Source organism: Salvelinus alpinus, chromosome 15 (genome assembly GCF_045679555.1).
Source record: "Salvelinus alpinus chromosome 15, SLU_Salpinus.1, whole genome shotgun sequence".
NCBI lineage: Eukaryota > Metazoa > Chordata > Actinopteri > Salmoniformes > Salmonidae > Salvelinus > Salvelinus alpinus.
In genome coordinates, this window is record NC_092100.1 from 3,863,298 (window position 1) to 3,880,036 (window position 16,739).

The window sequence follows — 16,739 nt, forward strand, 5'->3', positions numbered from 1 at the left end:
CACATTAGTCACAATAAAATGTCATTAGATTTGAGTTAAAAGTGTCTATGGAGTAAACAGACATTACGCACGAGGCAAAACACCAGGCAGATGTTGAGACGAAAGAGCTTTTTTAAACGTCTCCTCAGAAACTTCAAGGGGGCTTCCAAGTTCTTTGCTCAGAGTCGACATTCATGTAACGATGATAAAAGAGTCAACGACGTTGTAGATTTTTTAAAATTATTATACAGAAATAACAAAACATGCCATAAAGCTGCTGTGTTGTTCAATGTACATGTAAACCAGGTCAAAGATCCTGACTTACGGTTCGCAATGGTCCCAGGTAGGGCAATACAGGCAGTGAGAAGAGCCCTGTGGCTTCAGGCTATTCGGAGTGGGATATGTGGGGACCCGGTGTACACGTAGGCTACATAGATACAGTGCAGTCAGAAAGTATCCAGACCCTTTACTCAGTACTTTGTTGAAGCACTTTTGCCAGTGATTACAGCCTCGAGTCTTCTTGGGTATGACGCTACAAGCTTGGCACACCTGTATTTGGGGAGTTTCTCCCATTCTTCTCTGCAGATCCTCTCAAGTTCTGTCAGGTTGGACGGGGAGCGTCGCTGCACAGATATTTTCAGGTCTCTACAGAGATGTTCGATCGGGTTCAAGTCCGGGTTCTGGCTGGGCCAGTCAAGGATATTCAGAGACTTGTCCTGAAGCCACTCCTGCATTGTCTTGGCTGTGTGCTTAGGGTTATTGTCCTGTTGGAAGGTGAACCTTTGCCCCAGTCTGAGGTCCTGAGCGCTCTGGAGCAGGTTTTCAATCCTACCCTATTCCCTAATATATACAGTACACTGAGTCCCAATGCTACCCTATTCCCTAATATATACAGTACACTGAGTCCTAATGGCACCCTATTCCCTAATATATACAGTACACTGAGTCCCAATGCTACCCTATTCCCTAATATATACAGTACACTGAGTCCCAATGCTACCCTATTCCCTAATATATACAGTACACTGAGTCCCAATGCTACCCTATTCCCTAATATATACAGTACACTGAGTCCCAATGCTACCCTATTCCCTAATATATACAGTACTCTGAGTCCCAATGCTACCCTATTCCCTAATATATACAGTACTCTGAGTCCCAATGCTACCCTATTCCCTAATATATACAGTACTCTGAGTCCAAATGGCACCCTATTCCCTAAATAGTGTACTACTTTTGACCAGGGCCTGTATGACTCTAGTTAAAAGTAGTGAACTACATAGGGAATAGGCTGTCATTTGGAACAGAGTCTAACAGTGTTACTTTTGAGATAACACTTCAGCTAACCTGGCTAACCTGGCTAACCTGGCTAACCTGGCTAACCTGGCTAACCTGGCTAACCTGGCTAACCTGGCTAACCTGGCTAACCTGGCTAACCTGGCTAACCTATATACTTAATGGGTTCCAGCTACATTCTTTAACTGTTATGGGCCAAACATTTCATCTAACAGGCAGGGAAACAGATGTTTTCAAATTGAAGTCAGTCTCATACTCGCTCTCACACACACACACACACACACACACACACACACACACACACACACACACACACACACACACACACACACACACACACACACACACACACACACACACACACACACACACACACACACACACACCATGGGGCTGTTGCAAAGCTTTTATTGAAGGAATTGGATTTAACATGACAACATGTTCCTGCCAAAGGTCCAATGTAATGTAGCGTACAATGTGTACAGCCAATAAGATGTGGCGTACAATGTGTACAGCCAAAAAATTAGGGTGTAATTAACTTTAGCAGCAGAGGGTCACATCGTGTTTTATTGGATTACATTACATCAATGACTATATCATCTTATCATTGGCAATTCAACGTTCCTGTGTTGCTCACGCATGTATCCAGCGGTGGCTGGTGTCACTATAAATCGGAGGATGGGCCCGTAGTAACGTCTGGAACCGGATGAAATGGATCGGTATCGAAGGCGCTCCAAAACACGCAGGTTTCCATTTGTCTGACGCTATATTCCATTTACACCGTTCCAGCCATTTACTACGAGCCGTCCTCCCATCACCAGCCTCCTCTGTCCGTATCACACATCACCACTCATGATATTTCAGAGTGCTAAATAGTACCTGCTAGACATGGAAAGGTACGACACTACTGTAGATGACACAGAGCGTCTGTCCCAAATGGCATCCAATGCCCTCTGTCGTCCACTACTTCTGACCAGGACCCTTAGAGATCTAGTCCAAAAGTAGTGCACTACATAGGGTATAGGGCGCCATTTGTGACACAGTACAAGCTGTGCTACAGGCATGGAGAGTGTAGCCAAAGACAATTTGCTGCAAAAAAAATACAAAATTAAAAAGAGGCAGTTGTTGACAACAGAAATACAATGGAATGGAAGAATGTACGTAACAAAACACAAACACAATTCTTCCTGTCCCCTCAAGCCGTTTCTTTCACCTCATATATTTGTTTATATCAATAATTGTTTAAATGTAAAAAAAATAGCAAAGCTTTGATGAGCAAAGGGAGGGGGACACAATGAGGCTACCGGTATATCGATCGACCTGATCGAGCCATCCGTTACTTCCTTGGTATGGTATTAAAGTAAAAATTTATTTAAATAATGTGTGACAACTGTCCACTGTGGATTAAAACACTAGTATTGGTGTCGTGATGACAGTACAGCCTTCAGTATGGGTTCAGACCTACTCTCTACCTTGGTTAGGGCTTGGTGATGACCATACAGCCTTCAGTATGGGTTCAGACCTACTCTCTACCTTGGTTAGAGCTTGGTGATGACCATACAGCCTTCAGTATGGGTTCAGACCCCCTCTCTACCTTGGTTAGGGCTTGGTGATGACAGTACAGCCTTCAGTATGGGTTCAGACCCCTCTCTACCTTGGTTAGGGCTTGGTGATGACAGTACAGCCTTCAGTATGGGTTCAGACCCCCTCTCTACCTTGGTTAGGGCTTGGTGATGACAGTACAGCCTTCAGTATGGGTTCAGACCCCCTCTCTACCTTGGTTAGGGCTTGGTGATGACAGTACAGCCTTCAGTATGGGTTCAGACCTCCTCTCTACCTTGGTTAGGGCTTGGTGATGACAGTACAGCCTTCAGTATGGGTTCAGACCCCCTCTCTACCTTGGTTAGGGCTTGGTGATGACAGTACAGCCTTCAGTATGGGTTCAGACCCCCTCTCTACCTTGGTTAGGGCTTGGTGATGACAGTACAGCCTTCAGTATGGGTTCAGACCCCCTCTCTACCTTGGTTAGGGCTTGGTGATGACAGTACAGCCTTCAGTATGGGTTCAGACCTCCTCTCTACCTTGGTTAGGGCTTGGTGATGACAGTACAGCCTTCAGTATGGGTTCAGACCCCCTCTCTACCTTGGTTAGGGCTTGGTGATGACAGTACAGCCTTCAGTATGGGTTCAGACCCCCTCTCTACCTTGGTTAGGGCTTGGTGATGACAGTACAGCCTTCAGTATGGGTTCAGACCCCCTCTCTACCTTGGTTAGGGCTTGGTGATGACAGTACAGCCTTCAGTATGGGTTCAGACCTCCTCTCTACCTTGGTTAGGGCTTGGTGATGACAGTACAGCCTTCAGTATGGGTTCAGACCCCCTCTCTACCTTGGTTAGGGCTTGGTGATGACAGTACAGCCTTCAGTATGGGTTCAGACCCCCTCTCTACCTTGGTTAGGGCTTGGTGATGACAGTACAGCCTTCAGTATGGGTTCAGACCCCCTCTCTACCTTGGTTAGGGCTTGGTGGTGACAGTACAGCCTTCAGTATGGGTTCAGACCTCCTCTCTACCTTGGTTAGGGCTTGGTGATGACCATACAGCCTTCAGTATGGGTTCAGACCTCCTCTCTACCTTGGTTAGGGCTTGGTGATGACCATACAGCCTTCAGTATGGGTTCAGACCCCCTCTCTACCTTGGTTAGGGCTTGGTGATGACCATACAGCCTTCAGTATGGGTTCAGACCTCCTCTCTACCTTGGTTGGGGCTTGGTGATGATGGTACATCCTTCAGCCCTACTGGATAACAATATGCTCCTATACCGCCACTTGTTTGTATGTGAACAGATGAACTAGCCACAGACAGTTAGCACAGCCTTAGACAATCATAGGGCCAAAAAAGACACCGTACCCGTTGTAACACAAAGAACAGGGCCGAGGGGGGTCTCACTGGGACACAGTAACAAGCCTCGTAAGAAGGAAGTCACAATGTAATAATAAGATTCATTGAAATTATGTTTTGTTTGGCTTTTCTCACATCACGATAGAGAGAGTTATTAGAGGGAATTAGTAATTAAACGTTTATTCCAAGTACATTTAATTAAGGAATTAATTTGTAAAGATAACAAAGGCCTAAAAAAAAAAGATCATCCTGCAGTACATGAGACTTGAAAATATCTCCACCACATGTTTCAAACACTCATTCGGAGTAAATGTGTAAGGAATATCATACTCCCTTCTTGTCCCATCTACAATTAATCTAAGAGATGAACCTACACACCACATAAACAAATGGATGGATGTCAATGGGGTAAACCTACAGACGGAAAACAGTGACTCACAACACAGCGCAGACCTAAAGCACGAGGATTGTTTCTGACAAAAAAAAGGGTCTTCACGAAGAACAATACGTACGGTCGAATCCGTTTAAATAGTATCTCCTTTAATAGTCAAATTGTCTGCATATCTTTATCAATAAAATGTCAATGCAATTAATTATACAAAAACAATTATAACATCGATATGTATCTTCTTTGTTTATTTATTTTTTTAAATCATAAAACATAATAGTGAGTTTATAGCAGGAACAACTACTTCAATGTCCTATTTGAGTCAAAGTAAAGATACCTTAATAGAAAATGACTCGAGTAAAAGTGAAAATCACCCAGTTAAAATACCACTTGAGTAAAAGTATCTGGTTTTAAATGTACTTTAAGTACAATGGTGGGAAAAGTACTAAACTGTTAGGATAAAGTAAAAAGGCTATAAATCAAATTCCCGACGGCATGATATTCTCTTAAGTTTTTTAATTTACGGATAGCCGGGGGGCACACTCCAACACTCAGAAGTAATTTATAAACGCACGGTGTGTGCTTAGTGGAGTGCACCAGATCAGAGGCAGTGGGGATAACAACACCTTTCTCTCGGGTGAATTGGACCATATTGCTGTCCTGCTTGAGAACGCTAAATGTAACGAGTACTTTTGGGTCTCAGGGGAAAATGTATGAGAGTAAAAAGTACATTATTTTCTTTAGGAATGTAGTGAAGTAAAAATAAAAGTTGTCAAAAATATAAATAGTTAAGTACAGACACCAAAAAACTACTTAAGTAGTACTTTAAAGTATATATTTTTTTCCTTAAGTACTTTAAACCACTTCGGTTCAGAAAATACTTATTTACTTATTGGTAAACCAAAAAAACACACAGAGGGATAATAAATCTAACAGCTCTCTACCGGTTTGTACCTGTTGATTTGATTTGATTACCACCGTGGCCTCCAGCCAATGAACGCTGAACCAGATTATTTTAAGGGAAAATGACAGAGATGTTTATAGTGATCACTGACAGAGATGTTATAGTGATCACTGACAGAGATGTTATAGCGATCACTGACAGAGATGTTATAGTGATCACTGACAGAGATGTTATAGTGATCACTGACAGAGATGTTATAGTGATCACTGACAGAGATGTTATAGCGATCACTGACAGAGATGTTATAGTGATCACTGACAGAGATGTTATAGCGATCACTGACAGAGATGTTTATAGCGATCACTGACAGAGATGTTATAGTGATCACTGACAGAGATGTTATAGCGATCACTGACAGAGATGTTATAGCGATCACTGACAGAGATGTTATAGTGATCACTGACAGAGATGTTATAGCGATCACTGACAGAGATGTTTATAGCGATCACTGACAGAGATGTTATAGTGATCACTGACAGAGATGTTATAGCGATCACTGACAGAGATGTTATAGCGATCACTGACAGAGATGTTATAGTGATCACTGACAGAGATGTTATAGCGATCACTGACAGAGATGTTTATATGTTGCAACTTGCATAACGTCTCTTTCTGCTTCTTTTCGATTTATTTCCCAGAAAGAGATTCTTATCATCATTTCTATATGGATACTCTGTAAGAGTATCTGTTAACCCTGTGTATGGAACTGAATTACTGTAAACTCTAAATGAATACAGTGAACTGGGATGTGAATTACTGTAAACTATCTAAATAATTACAGTAAACTGGGATGTGAATTACTGTATAATCTCTAAATTAATACAGTGAACTGGTATGTGAATTACTGTAAACTATCTAAATTAATACAGTGAACTGGGATGTGAATTACTGTAAACACTCTAAATGAATACAGTGAACTGGGATGTGAATTACTGTAAACTCTCTAAATTAATACAGTGAACTGGGATGTGAATTACTCTCTAAATTAATACAGTGAACTGGGATGTGAATTACTGTAAACTTCCTAATTAATACAGTGAACTGGGATGTGAATTACTGTATGCTCTCTAAATTAATACAGTGAACTGGGATGTGAATTACTGTAAACTCTCTAAATTAATACAGTGAACTGGGATGTGAATTACTGTATAATCTCTAAATTAATACAGTGAACTGGGATGTGAATTACTATATACTCTCTAAATTAATACAGTGAACTGGGATGTGAATTACTGTATACTCTCTAAATTAATACAGTGAACTGGGATGTGAATTACTGTAAACTCTCTAAATTAATACAGTGAACTGGGATGTGAATTACTGTAAACTCTCTAAATGAATACAGTGAACTGGGATGTGAATTACTGTAAACTCTATAAATTAATACAGCGAACTGGGATGTGAATTACTGTAAACTCTCTAAATTAATACAGTGAACTGGGATGTGAATTACTCTCTAAATTAATACAGTGAACTGGGATGTAAATTACTGTAAACTCTGTAATTAATACAGTGAACTGGGATGTAAATTACTGTAAACTCTCTAAATTAATACAGTGAACTGGGATGTGAATTACTGTAAACTCTCTAAATTAATACAGTGAACTGGGATGTAAATTACTGTAAACTCTCTAAATTAATACAGTGAACTGGGATGTGCATCAAGTCAGAAAAGCATCGTACTTGGCTTAAAAAAGTACATCATTTTATTATGAATAAGATAGGTATTATTCTACTTGGCTTAAAGAAGTATATCATTGTATTATGACTGAGCGAAGTATTGAACAGATGTCTATCGAACAGACTTCGGTCTCCTTTAGTTAAGGCCTCAGAATCACCATGACAACTCATCGCCACTCCAAATGAATGCAATATTATAACTTCAAAAGGATTAAATACAGTTGAAGTCAGAAGTTTACATACACTTAGGTTGGAGTCATTAAAACTAGTTTTTCAACCACTCCACACATTTATTGTTAACAAACTACAGTTTTGGCAAGTCGGTTAGGACATCTACTTTGTGCATGACACAAGTCATTTTTCCAACAATTGTTTACAGACAGATTATTTCACTTATAATTCACTGTATCACAATTCCAGTGGGTTAGAAGTTTACATACCCTAAGTTGACTGTGCCTTTCAACAGCTTGGAAAATTCCAGAAAATGATGTCATGGCTTTAGACATTTCGAACGTTTGACCCAAGTTAAACTATTTAAAGGCAATGCTACCAAATACTAATTGAGTGTATGTAAACTTCTGACCCACTGGGAATGTGATGAAAGAAATAAAAGCTGAAATAAATCATTCTCTCTACTATTATTCTGACATTTCACATTCTTAAAATAAAGTGGTGATCCTAACTGACCTAAGACAGGGAATTTTTTACTAGGATTACAAGTCAGGAATTGTGAAAAACTGAGTTGAAGTGTACTTGGCGAAGGTGTACGTAAACTTCCGACTTCTTCAACTGTATATACAGTACATCCTGTTTCAACAACAACACATAATTAGATGTTTGGAGGACCATCGTGATGTGTGTTTATCACTAACGGTGTTTGTTCGTTACATAGAGCAGGCTGTATGTTTGGAGGACCATCGTGATGTGTGTTTATCACTAACGGTGTTTGTTCGTTACATAGAGCAGGCTGTATGTTTGGAGGACCATCGTGATGTGTGTTTACCACTAACGGTGTTCGTTACATAGAGCAGGCTGTATGTTTGGAGGACCATCGTGATGTGTGTTTACCACTAACGGTGTTCGTTACATAGAGCAGGCTGTATGTTTGGAGGACCATCGTGATGTGTGTTTACCACTAACGGTGTTCGTTACATAGAGCAGGCTGTATGTTTGGAGGACCATCGTGATGTGTGTTTACCACTAACGGTGTTCGTTACATAGAGCAGGCTGTATGTTTGGAGGACTATCGTGATGTGTGTTTATCACTAGCGGTGTTCGTTACATAGAGCAGGCTGTATGTTTGGAGGACCATCGTGATGTGTGTTTACCACTAACGGTGTTCGTTACATAGAGCAGGCTGTATGTTTGGAGGACCATCGTGATGTGTGTTTACCACTAACGGTGTTCGTTACATAGAGCAGGCTGTATGTTTGGAGGACCATCGTGATGTGTGTTTACCACTAACGGTGTTTGTTCGTTACATAGAGCAGGCTGTATGTTTGGAGGACCATCGTGATGTGTGTTAATCACTAACGGTGTTCGTTACATAGAGCAGGCTGTATGTTTGGAGGACCATCGTGATGTGTGTTAATCACTAACGGTGTTCGTTACATAGAGCAGGCTGTATGTTTGGAGGACCATCGTGATGTGTGTTTACCACTAACGGTGTTTGTTCGTTACATAGAGCAGGCTGTATGTTTGGAGGACCATCGTGATGTGTGTTTACCACTAACGGTGTTCGTTACATAGAGCAGGCTGTATGTTTGGAGGACTATCGTGATGTGTGTTTATCACTAACGGTGTTTGTTCGTTACATAGAGCAGGCTGTATGTTTGGAGGACCATCGTGATGTGTGTTTACCACTAACGGTGTTCGTTACATAGAGCAGGCTGTATGTTTGGAGGACTATCGTGATGTGTGTTTATCACTAGCGGTGTTTGTTAGTGTTTGCTGTGGGATCTGGGGAGTTGCTGTTCATCTGTGATTCCGTCTGAAATGGCACCCTATTCCCTATATAGTGCACTACGTTTGACAAAGGGCCCATAGAGCTCTGGCCAAAAGTAGTGCACTAGATAGAGAATAGGGTGCTATTTATGACGTATTCTCAGCATTATAAAAAAACAAACATAAAACAACGTTTCTTATAAAAAGTGAACAACCCGTTCATCTCTCCTTATAGAAACCAGGGGTTAAGAGTTCAGAGGTCACGGCTTAGGAACCAGCTGTTAAGAGTTCAGAGGTCACGACTTAGGAACCAGCTGTTAGAGTTCAGAGGTCACGGCTTAGGAACCAGCTGTTAAGAGTTCAGAGGTCACGGCTTAGGAACCAGCTGTTAGAGTTCAGAGGTCACGGCTTAGGAACCAGCTGTTAGAGTTCAGAGGTCACGACTTAGGAACCAGCTGTTAGAGTTCAGAGGTCACGGCTTAGGAACCAGCTGTTAAGAGTTCAGAGGTCACGGTTTAGGAACCAGCTGTTAAGAGTTCAGAGGTCACGGCTTAGGAACCAGCTGTTAAGAGTTCAGAGGTCACGGCTTAGGAACCAGCTGTTATAGCTGAGAGGCTTGGTCCACTTTCTGTATACATTAAGCCAGGGTTGGGGTCAATTCCATTTCAATTCCAGTCAATTCAGGAAGTACACTGAAATTCCAATTCTCTTCAATGCTTTTCAATGAGGAACATTTGGAATTGGGAGTTTGTTTTACTTCCTGAATTGACTGGAATTTAAACTGGTCAGTCAGCCAGTCAGTCAGCCAGTCAGCCAGCCAGCCAGTCAGCCAGCCAGCCAGCAAGCCAGTCAGTCAGTAAGTCAGTCAGTCAGTCAGTCAGTCAGCCAATCAGCCAGCCAGTCAGCCAGCCAGTCAGCCAATCAGTCAGTCAACCAGTCAGTCAGTCAGCCAGCCAGCCAGCCAGCCAATCAGTCAGTCAGCCAGCCAGTCAGCCAATCAGTCAGTCAGCCAGTCAGTCAGTCAGCCAGCCAGCCAGCCAGCCAATCAGTCAGTCAGTCAGTCAGTCAGTCAGTCAGCCAATCAGTCAGCCAGTCAGCCAGCCAGCCAATCAGTCAGTCAGCCAGTCAGTCAGCCAATCAGTCAGCCAGTCAGCCAGCCAGTCAGTCAGCCAGCCAGTCAGCCAATCAGTCAGTCAGCCAGCCAGTCAGTCAGTCAGCCAGCCAGTCAGCCAGTCAGCCAATCAGTCTCTTCTCCACGTGTTGAATATCTTCTATTATAAACTGGGTGTTTCCAGCCCTGAATGCTGATTGGCTGACAACCAGACCGTATACCACAGGTATGACAAAACATTTTATTTTTACTGCTCTAATTACATTGGTAACCAGTTTATAATAGCAATAAGGCACCTCGGGGGTTTGTGGTATATGGCCAATATACCACACCCCCGTCATGCTTTATGGCTTAATTAAGTACTGTGAGGATGTTAAACAGGCCAGAGATCAGAGGTACCAGATCAGCTCGGGCATATTGGAATGAATGACCGCGGAGACGTCACAAATGACAGCCTATTCCCTATTACAGTACACTATTGTAAACCATGGCCCAAAGTACTAGACTTGAATATAGGGAATAGGCTACCAATTGGTTTGCAGCCATGACATGACAGGACAGGAGACAAACTGCTAGTCAACTAGGAGAAACAACAGCAATAAAGACGAGGAAGAAATCAAAGATATACACTGACTGTACTGTGAATCTCTCTGAATAAGGGGTGTCTACTGACTCTACTGTGAATCTCTCTGAATAAGGGGTGTCTACTGACTCTACTGTGAATCTCTGAATAAGGGGTCTGCTGACTGTACTGTGAATCTCTCTGAATATGGGGTGTCTACTGACTCTACTGTGAATCTCTCTGAATAAGGGGTGTCTGCTGACTCTACTGTGAATCTCTCTGAATAAGGGGTGTCTACTGACTCTACTGTGAATCTCTGAATAAGGGGTGTCTACTGACTGTACTGTGAATCTCTCTGAATAAGGGGTCTACTGACTCTACTGTGAATCTCTGAATAAGGGGTCTGCTGACTCTACTGTGAATCTCTCTGAATAAGGGGTGTCTACTGACTCTACTGTGAATCTCTCTGAATATGGGGTGTCTACTGACTCTACTGTGAATCTCTCTGAATAAGGGGTGTCTGCTGACTCTACTGTGAATCTCTCTGAATAAGGGGTCTGCTGACTGTACTGTGAATCTCTCTGAATAAGGGGTGTCTGCTGACTGTACTGTGAATCTCTCTGAATAAGGGGTGTCTACTGACTCTACTGTGAATCTCTCTGAATAAGGGGTGTCTGCTGACTGTACTGTGAATCTCTCTGAATAAGGGGTCTGCTGACTGTACTGTGAATCTCTCTGAATAAGGGGTGTCTACTGACTCTACTGTGAATCTCTCTGAATAAGGGGTGTCTACTGACTCTACTGTGAATCTCTCTGAATAAGGGGTGTCTACTGACTCTACTGTGAATCTCTGAATAAGGGGTGTCTACTGACTCTACTGTGAATCTCTGAATAAGGGGTCTGCTGACTGTACTGTGAATCTCTCTGAATATGGGGTGTCTACTGACTCTACTGTGAATCTCTCTGAATAAGGGGTGTCTGCTGACTCTACTGTGAATCTCTCTGAATAAGGGGTGTCTACTGACTCTACTGTGAATCTCTGAATAAGGGGTGTCTACTGACTGTACTGTGAATCTCTCTGAATAAGGGGTCTACTGACTCTACTGTGAATCTCTGAATAAGGGGTCTGCTGACTGTACTGTGAATCTCTCTGAATATGGGGTGTCTACTGACTCTACTGTGAATCTCTGAATAAGGGGTCTGCTGACTCTACTGTGAATCTCTCTGAATAAGGGGTGTCTACTGACTCTACTGTGAATCTCTGAATAAGGGGTGTCTACTGACTCTACTGTGAATCTCTGAATAAGGGGTCTGCTGACTCTACTGTGAATCTCTCTGAATAAGGGGTGTCTACTGACTCTACTGTGAATCTCTGAATAAGGGGTGTCTACTGACTCTACTGTGAATCTCTCTGAATAAGGGGTGTCTGCTAGGTGACTACAATGTCAAAGGGTAACTGCAAGTAGAGGGAACAGGCATTAATAATAACGACAGCATTAAAGGTATCAACAGGCTGACGATCGTACCGAGACTGTCAACATTTCAGGGACATCACATCCTCGTTTCTCCCCATTAGCAATTTCATAATATTCATAGATGTGTGTGTGTGTGTGTGTGTGTGTGTGTGTGTGTGTGTGTGTGTGTGTGTGTGTGTGTGTGTGTGTGTGTGTGTGTGTGTGTGTTGGGCTGAAGGGCAGCCAGCCAGGCAGTAGAGGTGAGCGGGCTGGACCGGGGGGAGCGTTTAGCGGGAAGCGGGGTAGCAGGGCTGGGGGCTCAGAGGTCAGTGGTAGCCTTGGCGGTGAGGGCCTGGATACGACTGGTGTTACAGCTCTTACAGAGGACGTGGCCGTCCAGAGGGTAACAGCCCTGGTTGTCCCCTTCGGACAGCAGAGAACCACAGTCCTGCAGGGGAGAGACAAACACAGACAGGCAGACACGTGAGAGACACACACAGACAGGCAGACACGTGAGAGACACACACAGACAGGCAGACACGTGAGAAACAGACACAGACAGGCAGACACGTGAGAGACACACACAGACAGGCAGACACGTGAGAGACACACACAGACAGGCAGACACGTGAGAGACACACACAGACAGGCAGACACGTGAGAGACACACACAGACAGGCAGACACGTGAGAGACAGACACAGACAGGCAGACACGTGAGAGACACACACAGACAGGCAGACACGTGAGAGACACACACATACAGGCAGACACGTGAGAGACACACACAGACAGGCAGACACGTGAGAGACACACACAGACAGGCAGACACGTGAGCACACACACACAGACAGGCAGACACGTGAGAGACACACACAGACAGGCAGACACGTGAGCACACACACACAGACAGCCAGACACGTGAGAGACACACACAGACAGGCAGACACGTGAGCACACACACACAGACAGGCAGACACGTGAGAGACACACACAGACAGGCAGACACGTGAGAGACACACACAGACAGGCAGACACGTGAGCACACACACACAGACAGGCAGACACGTGAGAGACACACACAGACAGGCAGACACGTGAGAGACACACACAGACAGGCAGACACGTGAGAGACACACACAGACATGCAGACACGTGAGCACACACACACAGACAGGCAGACACGTGAGAGACACACACAGACAGGCAGACACGTGAGCACACACACACAGACAGCCAGACACGTGAGAGACACACACAGACAGGCAGACACGTGAGCACACACACACAGACAGGCAGACACGTGAGAGACACACACAGACAGGTAGACACGTGAGCACACACACACAGACAGGTAGACACGTGAGAGACACACACAGACAGGCAGACACGTGAGAGACACACGCAGACAGGCAGACACGTGAGAGACACACACAGACAGGCAGACACGTGAGAGACACACACAGACAGGCAGACACGTGAGAGACACACACAGACAGGCAGACACGTGAGAGACACACACAGACAGGCAGACACGTGAGAGACACACACAGACAGGCAGACACGTGAGCACACACACACAGACAGGCAGACACGTGAGAGACACACACAGACAGGCAGACACGTGAGAGACAGACATCTGTCACCATGCTCTACCAAACATTACACATGGCTGATATACACAGAGTTGACCAAACATCTTTCCATGATATAGACTGACCAGGTGAATCCAGGTGGAAGCTATGATCCCTTATTAATGTCACTTGTTAAATCCACTTCAATCAGTGTAGATGAAGGGGAGGAGACGGGTTAAAGAAGGATGTTTAAGCCTTGAGACAATTGAGACATGGATTGTGTATGTGTGCCATTCAGAGGGTGAATGGGCAAGACAAAATATTTAAGAGCCTTTGAAAGGGGTATGGTAGTAGGTGCCAGGCGCACCGGTTTGTGTGTGTAAAGAACTGCAACGCTGCTGGGTTTTTCACACTCAACAGTTTCCTGTGTGTATCAAGAATGGTCCACTAGCCAAAGGACATCTAGCAAACTTGACACAACTGTGGGAAGCATTGTGGGAACTGTGGGAAGCGGAGTCAATCACCACCTTCCGGAGACACCTGAAACCCCACCTCTTTAAGGAATACCTAGGATAGGATAAAGTAATCCTTCTAACCCCCCCCCCCCCCCTTAAAAGAGTTAGATGCACTATTGTAAAGTGGTTGTTCCACTGGATATCATAAGGTGAATGCACCAATTTGTAAGTCGCTCTGGATAAGAGCGTCTGCTAAATGACTTAAATGTAAGCATTGAAGTCAACATGGACCAGCATCCCTGTGGAACGCTTTCAACACCTTGTAGAGTCCATGTCCTGATGAATTGAGGCTGTTCTGAGGGCAAACAGGGGGGCAACTCAATATTAGGAAGGTGTCCCTAATGTTTTGTATACTCAGTGTATATATCATATACCACATCCCCTCTGTGTAGTTCATAGAGTACATACAGTATAATTACACGAAACACACACCTCACAGAGGTAACACTGTAGATACACACCTCACAGCGGTAACACTGTAGATACACACCTCACAGAGGTAACACTGTAGATACACACCTCACAGCGGTAACACTGCACGTGGAAGTCTCGGTCCAAGGCCACGATACGAACAGTCTCCTCCTGGCCTGGAGCTGGCATGATGGGCTCAGAACACACACAGCAACGAGGGGCAAACTTCCTAATGGGGGAGACAGAGGAGAGAGACAGAGAAGACAGAGAGAGAGAGACAGAGAAGAGAGACAGAGAAGACAGAGAGAGAGACAGAGAAGAGAGACAGAGAAGAGAGACAGAGACGAGAGACAGAGACGAGAGACAGAGAGACGAGAGACAGAGAGACAGAGAAAGAGAGACAGAGAGACATTGAAAAGGAGACAGAGAGAGATACAGAGACGAGAGACAGACAGAGAAAGAGAGACAGAGAAAGAGACGAGAGACAGAGAGACATTGAAAGAGAGACAGAGAGAGAGACAGAGATGAGAGACGAGAGAGAGACAGACAGAGAAAGAGAGACAGAGACGAGAGACAGACAGACAGAGAAAGAGAGACAGAGAAGAGAGACAGAGGAGACAGAGAGAGAGAAAGAGAGAGAGAGAGAGAGAGACAGAGATGAGAGACAGAGGGGGAGAGACAGAGAAGAGAGACAGAGACGAGAGAGAGAGAGGCCCAGAGAGCCCCAGGACAGTAACACAATTAGACCTAAGCAAACTGGAATGTTATTTGGCTCTAAACAGACAGTACACAATAGCAGAATACCTGACCACTGTGACTGACCCAAAATTAAGAAAATCCTTGACTATGTGAGCATAGCCTTGCTATTGAGAAAGGCCACCGAAGGCCCACAACACGAGGTGGAAACTGAGCTGCACTTCCTAACCTCCTGCCAAATGTAACACCATATTATAGACACATATTTCCCTCAGATTACACAGATCCACAAAGAATTAGAAAACAAATCCTATTTTGATAAACTCCCACATCTACTGGGTGAAATACCACAGTGTACCATCACAGCAGCAAGATGTGTGACCTGTTGCCACAAGAAAAGGTCAACCAGTGAAGAACAAACACCATTGTAAATACAACCCATATTTATGTTTATTTATTTTCCCTTTTGTACTTTAACTGTTTGCACATCGTTACAACACTGTATATAGACATAATATGACATTTGAAATGTCTTTATTATTTTACATGTTTTTGTTTATTTCCCTTGTTTACTTCCTGTCTATTCCACTTGTTAACTTCCTGTCTATTTCACTTGCTTTGGCAATTTAAACATATGTCTCCCATGCCAATAAAGCCCTTTGAATTGAATTGAAAGAGAGAGAGAGAGAGAGAGAGAGAGAGAGAGAGAGAGAGAGAGAGAGAGAGAGAGAGAGAGAGAGAGAGAGAGAGAGAGAGAGAGAGAGAGAGAGAGAGAGAGAGAGAGAGAGAGAGAGAGAGAGAGAGAGAGAGAGAGAGAGAGAAATACTACTAGATCTTCAAGCCTCATTGAACTAAAGTCATATAGGAAAGTCCTACTGGAGGAACAGGCCTCTCTAACAAGAACCCCCATGAGGAAGTGAAGACAGAGGTTTCTGCTCCTATCAGGTGATTGGACGTGAGGCCCAATGAACGGCTCAGAACCAGGAAGTGAACCAGGAAGTGATGTAGGTGGTGGCTTGGTGATTGGCTCAGAAGCAGGAAGTGAGGTGGGTGGTGGCCTCGTGAGATTACAGCTCAGGCAGTGAAAGAAAAGCCTAATCTGTTGTTCAACACAGAGATTGCTTTGTTGAGGTCAGACTTGTGATGAGGAATTAACCCACACGACTTCTGTACTTACTGAATGTGAGGTAGTGAGAGTGACATTTGTACTTCCCATGTATAGCTTATTTATGACCTATTAACATACTTGGGTGTGTGTGTGTGTGTGTG

General features: G+C 43.9%; 1 protein-coding gene across 3 annotated transcripts in view; it reads right to left on the reverse strand.

The window, feature by feature from the left end:
- Positions 1 to 1,667: 1,667 nt before the first annotated feature.
- Positions 1,668 to 16,739, reverse strand: part of lpp (LIM domain containing preferred translocation partner in lipoma) — a 460,602-nt gene continuing 445,530 nt past the window's right edge. For 2 of the 3 annotated variants that reach the window (XM_071342291.1, XM_071342290.1), the window contains exons 11-12: positions 14,883 to 15,003; positions 1,668 to 12,723 (exon numbers count right to left, since the gene is read on the reverse strand). In XM_071342291.1, the coding sequence (XP_071198392.1) occupies positions 12,595 to 12,723; positions 14,883 to 15,003 (250 nt within the window). In that variant the 3' untranslated portion in view covers positions 1,668 to 12,594. The remainder of the gene's footprint in view (positions 12,724 to 14,882; positions 15,004 to 16,739) is intronic. The other variant, XR_011667934.1, reaches the window with a different exon arrangement.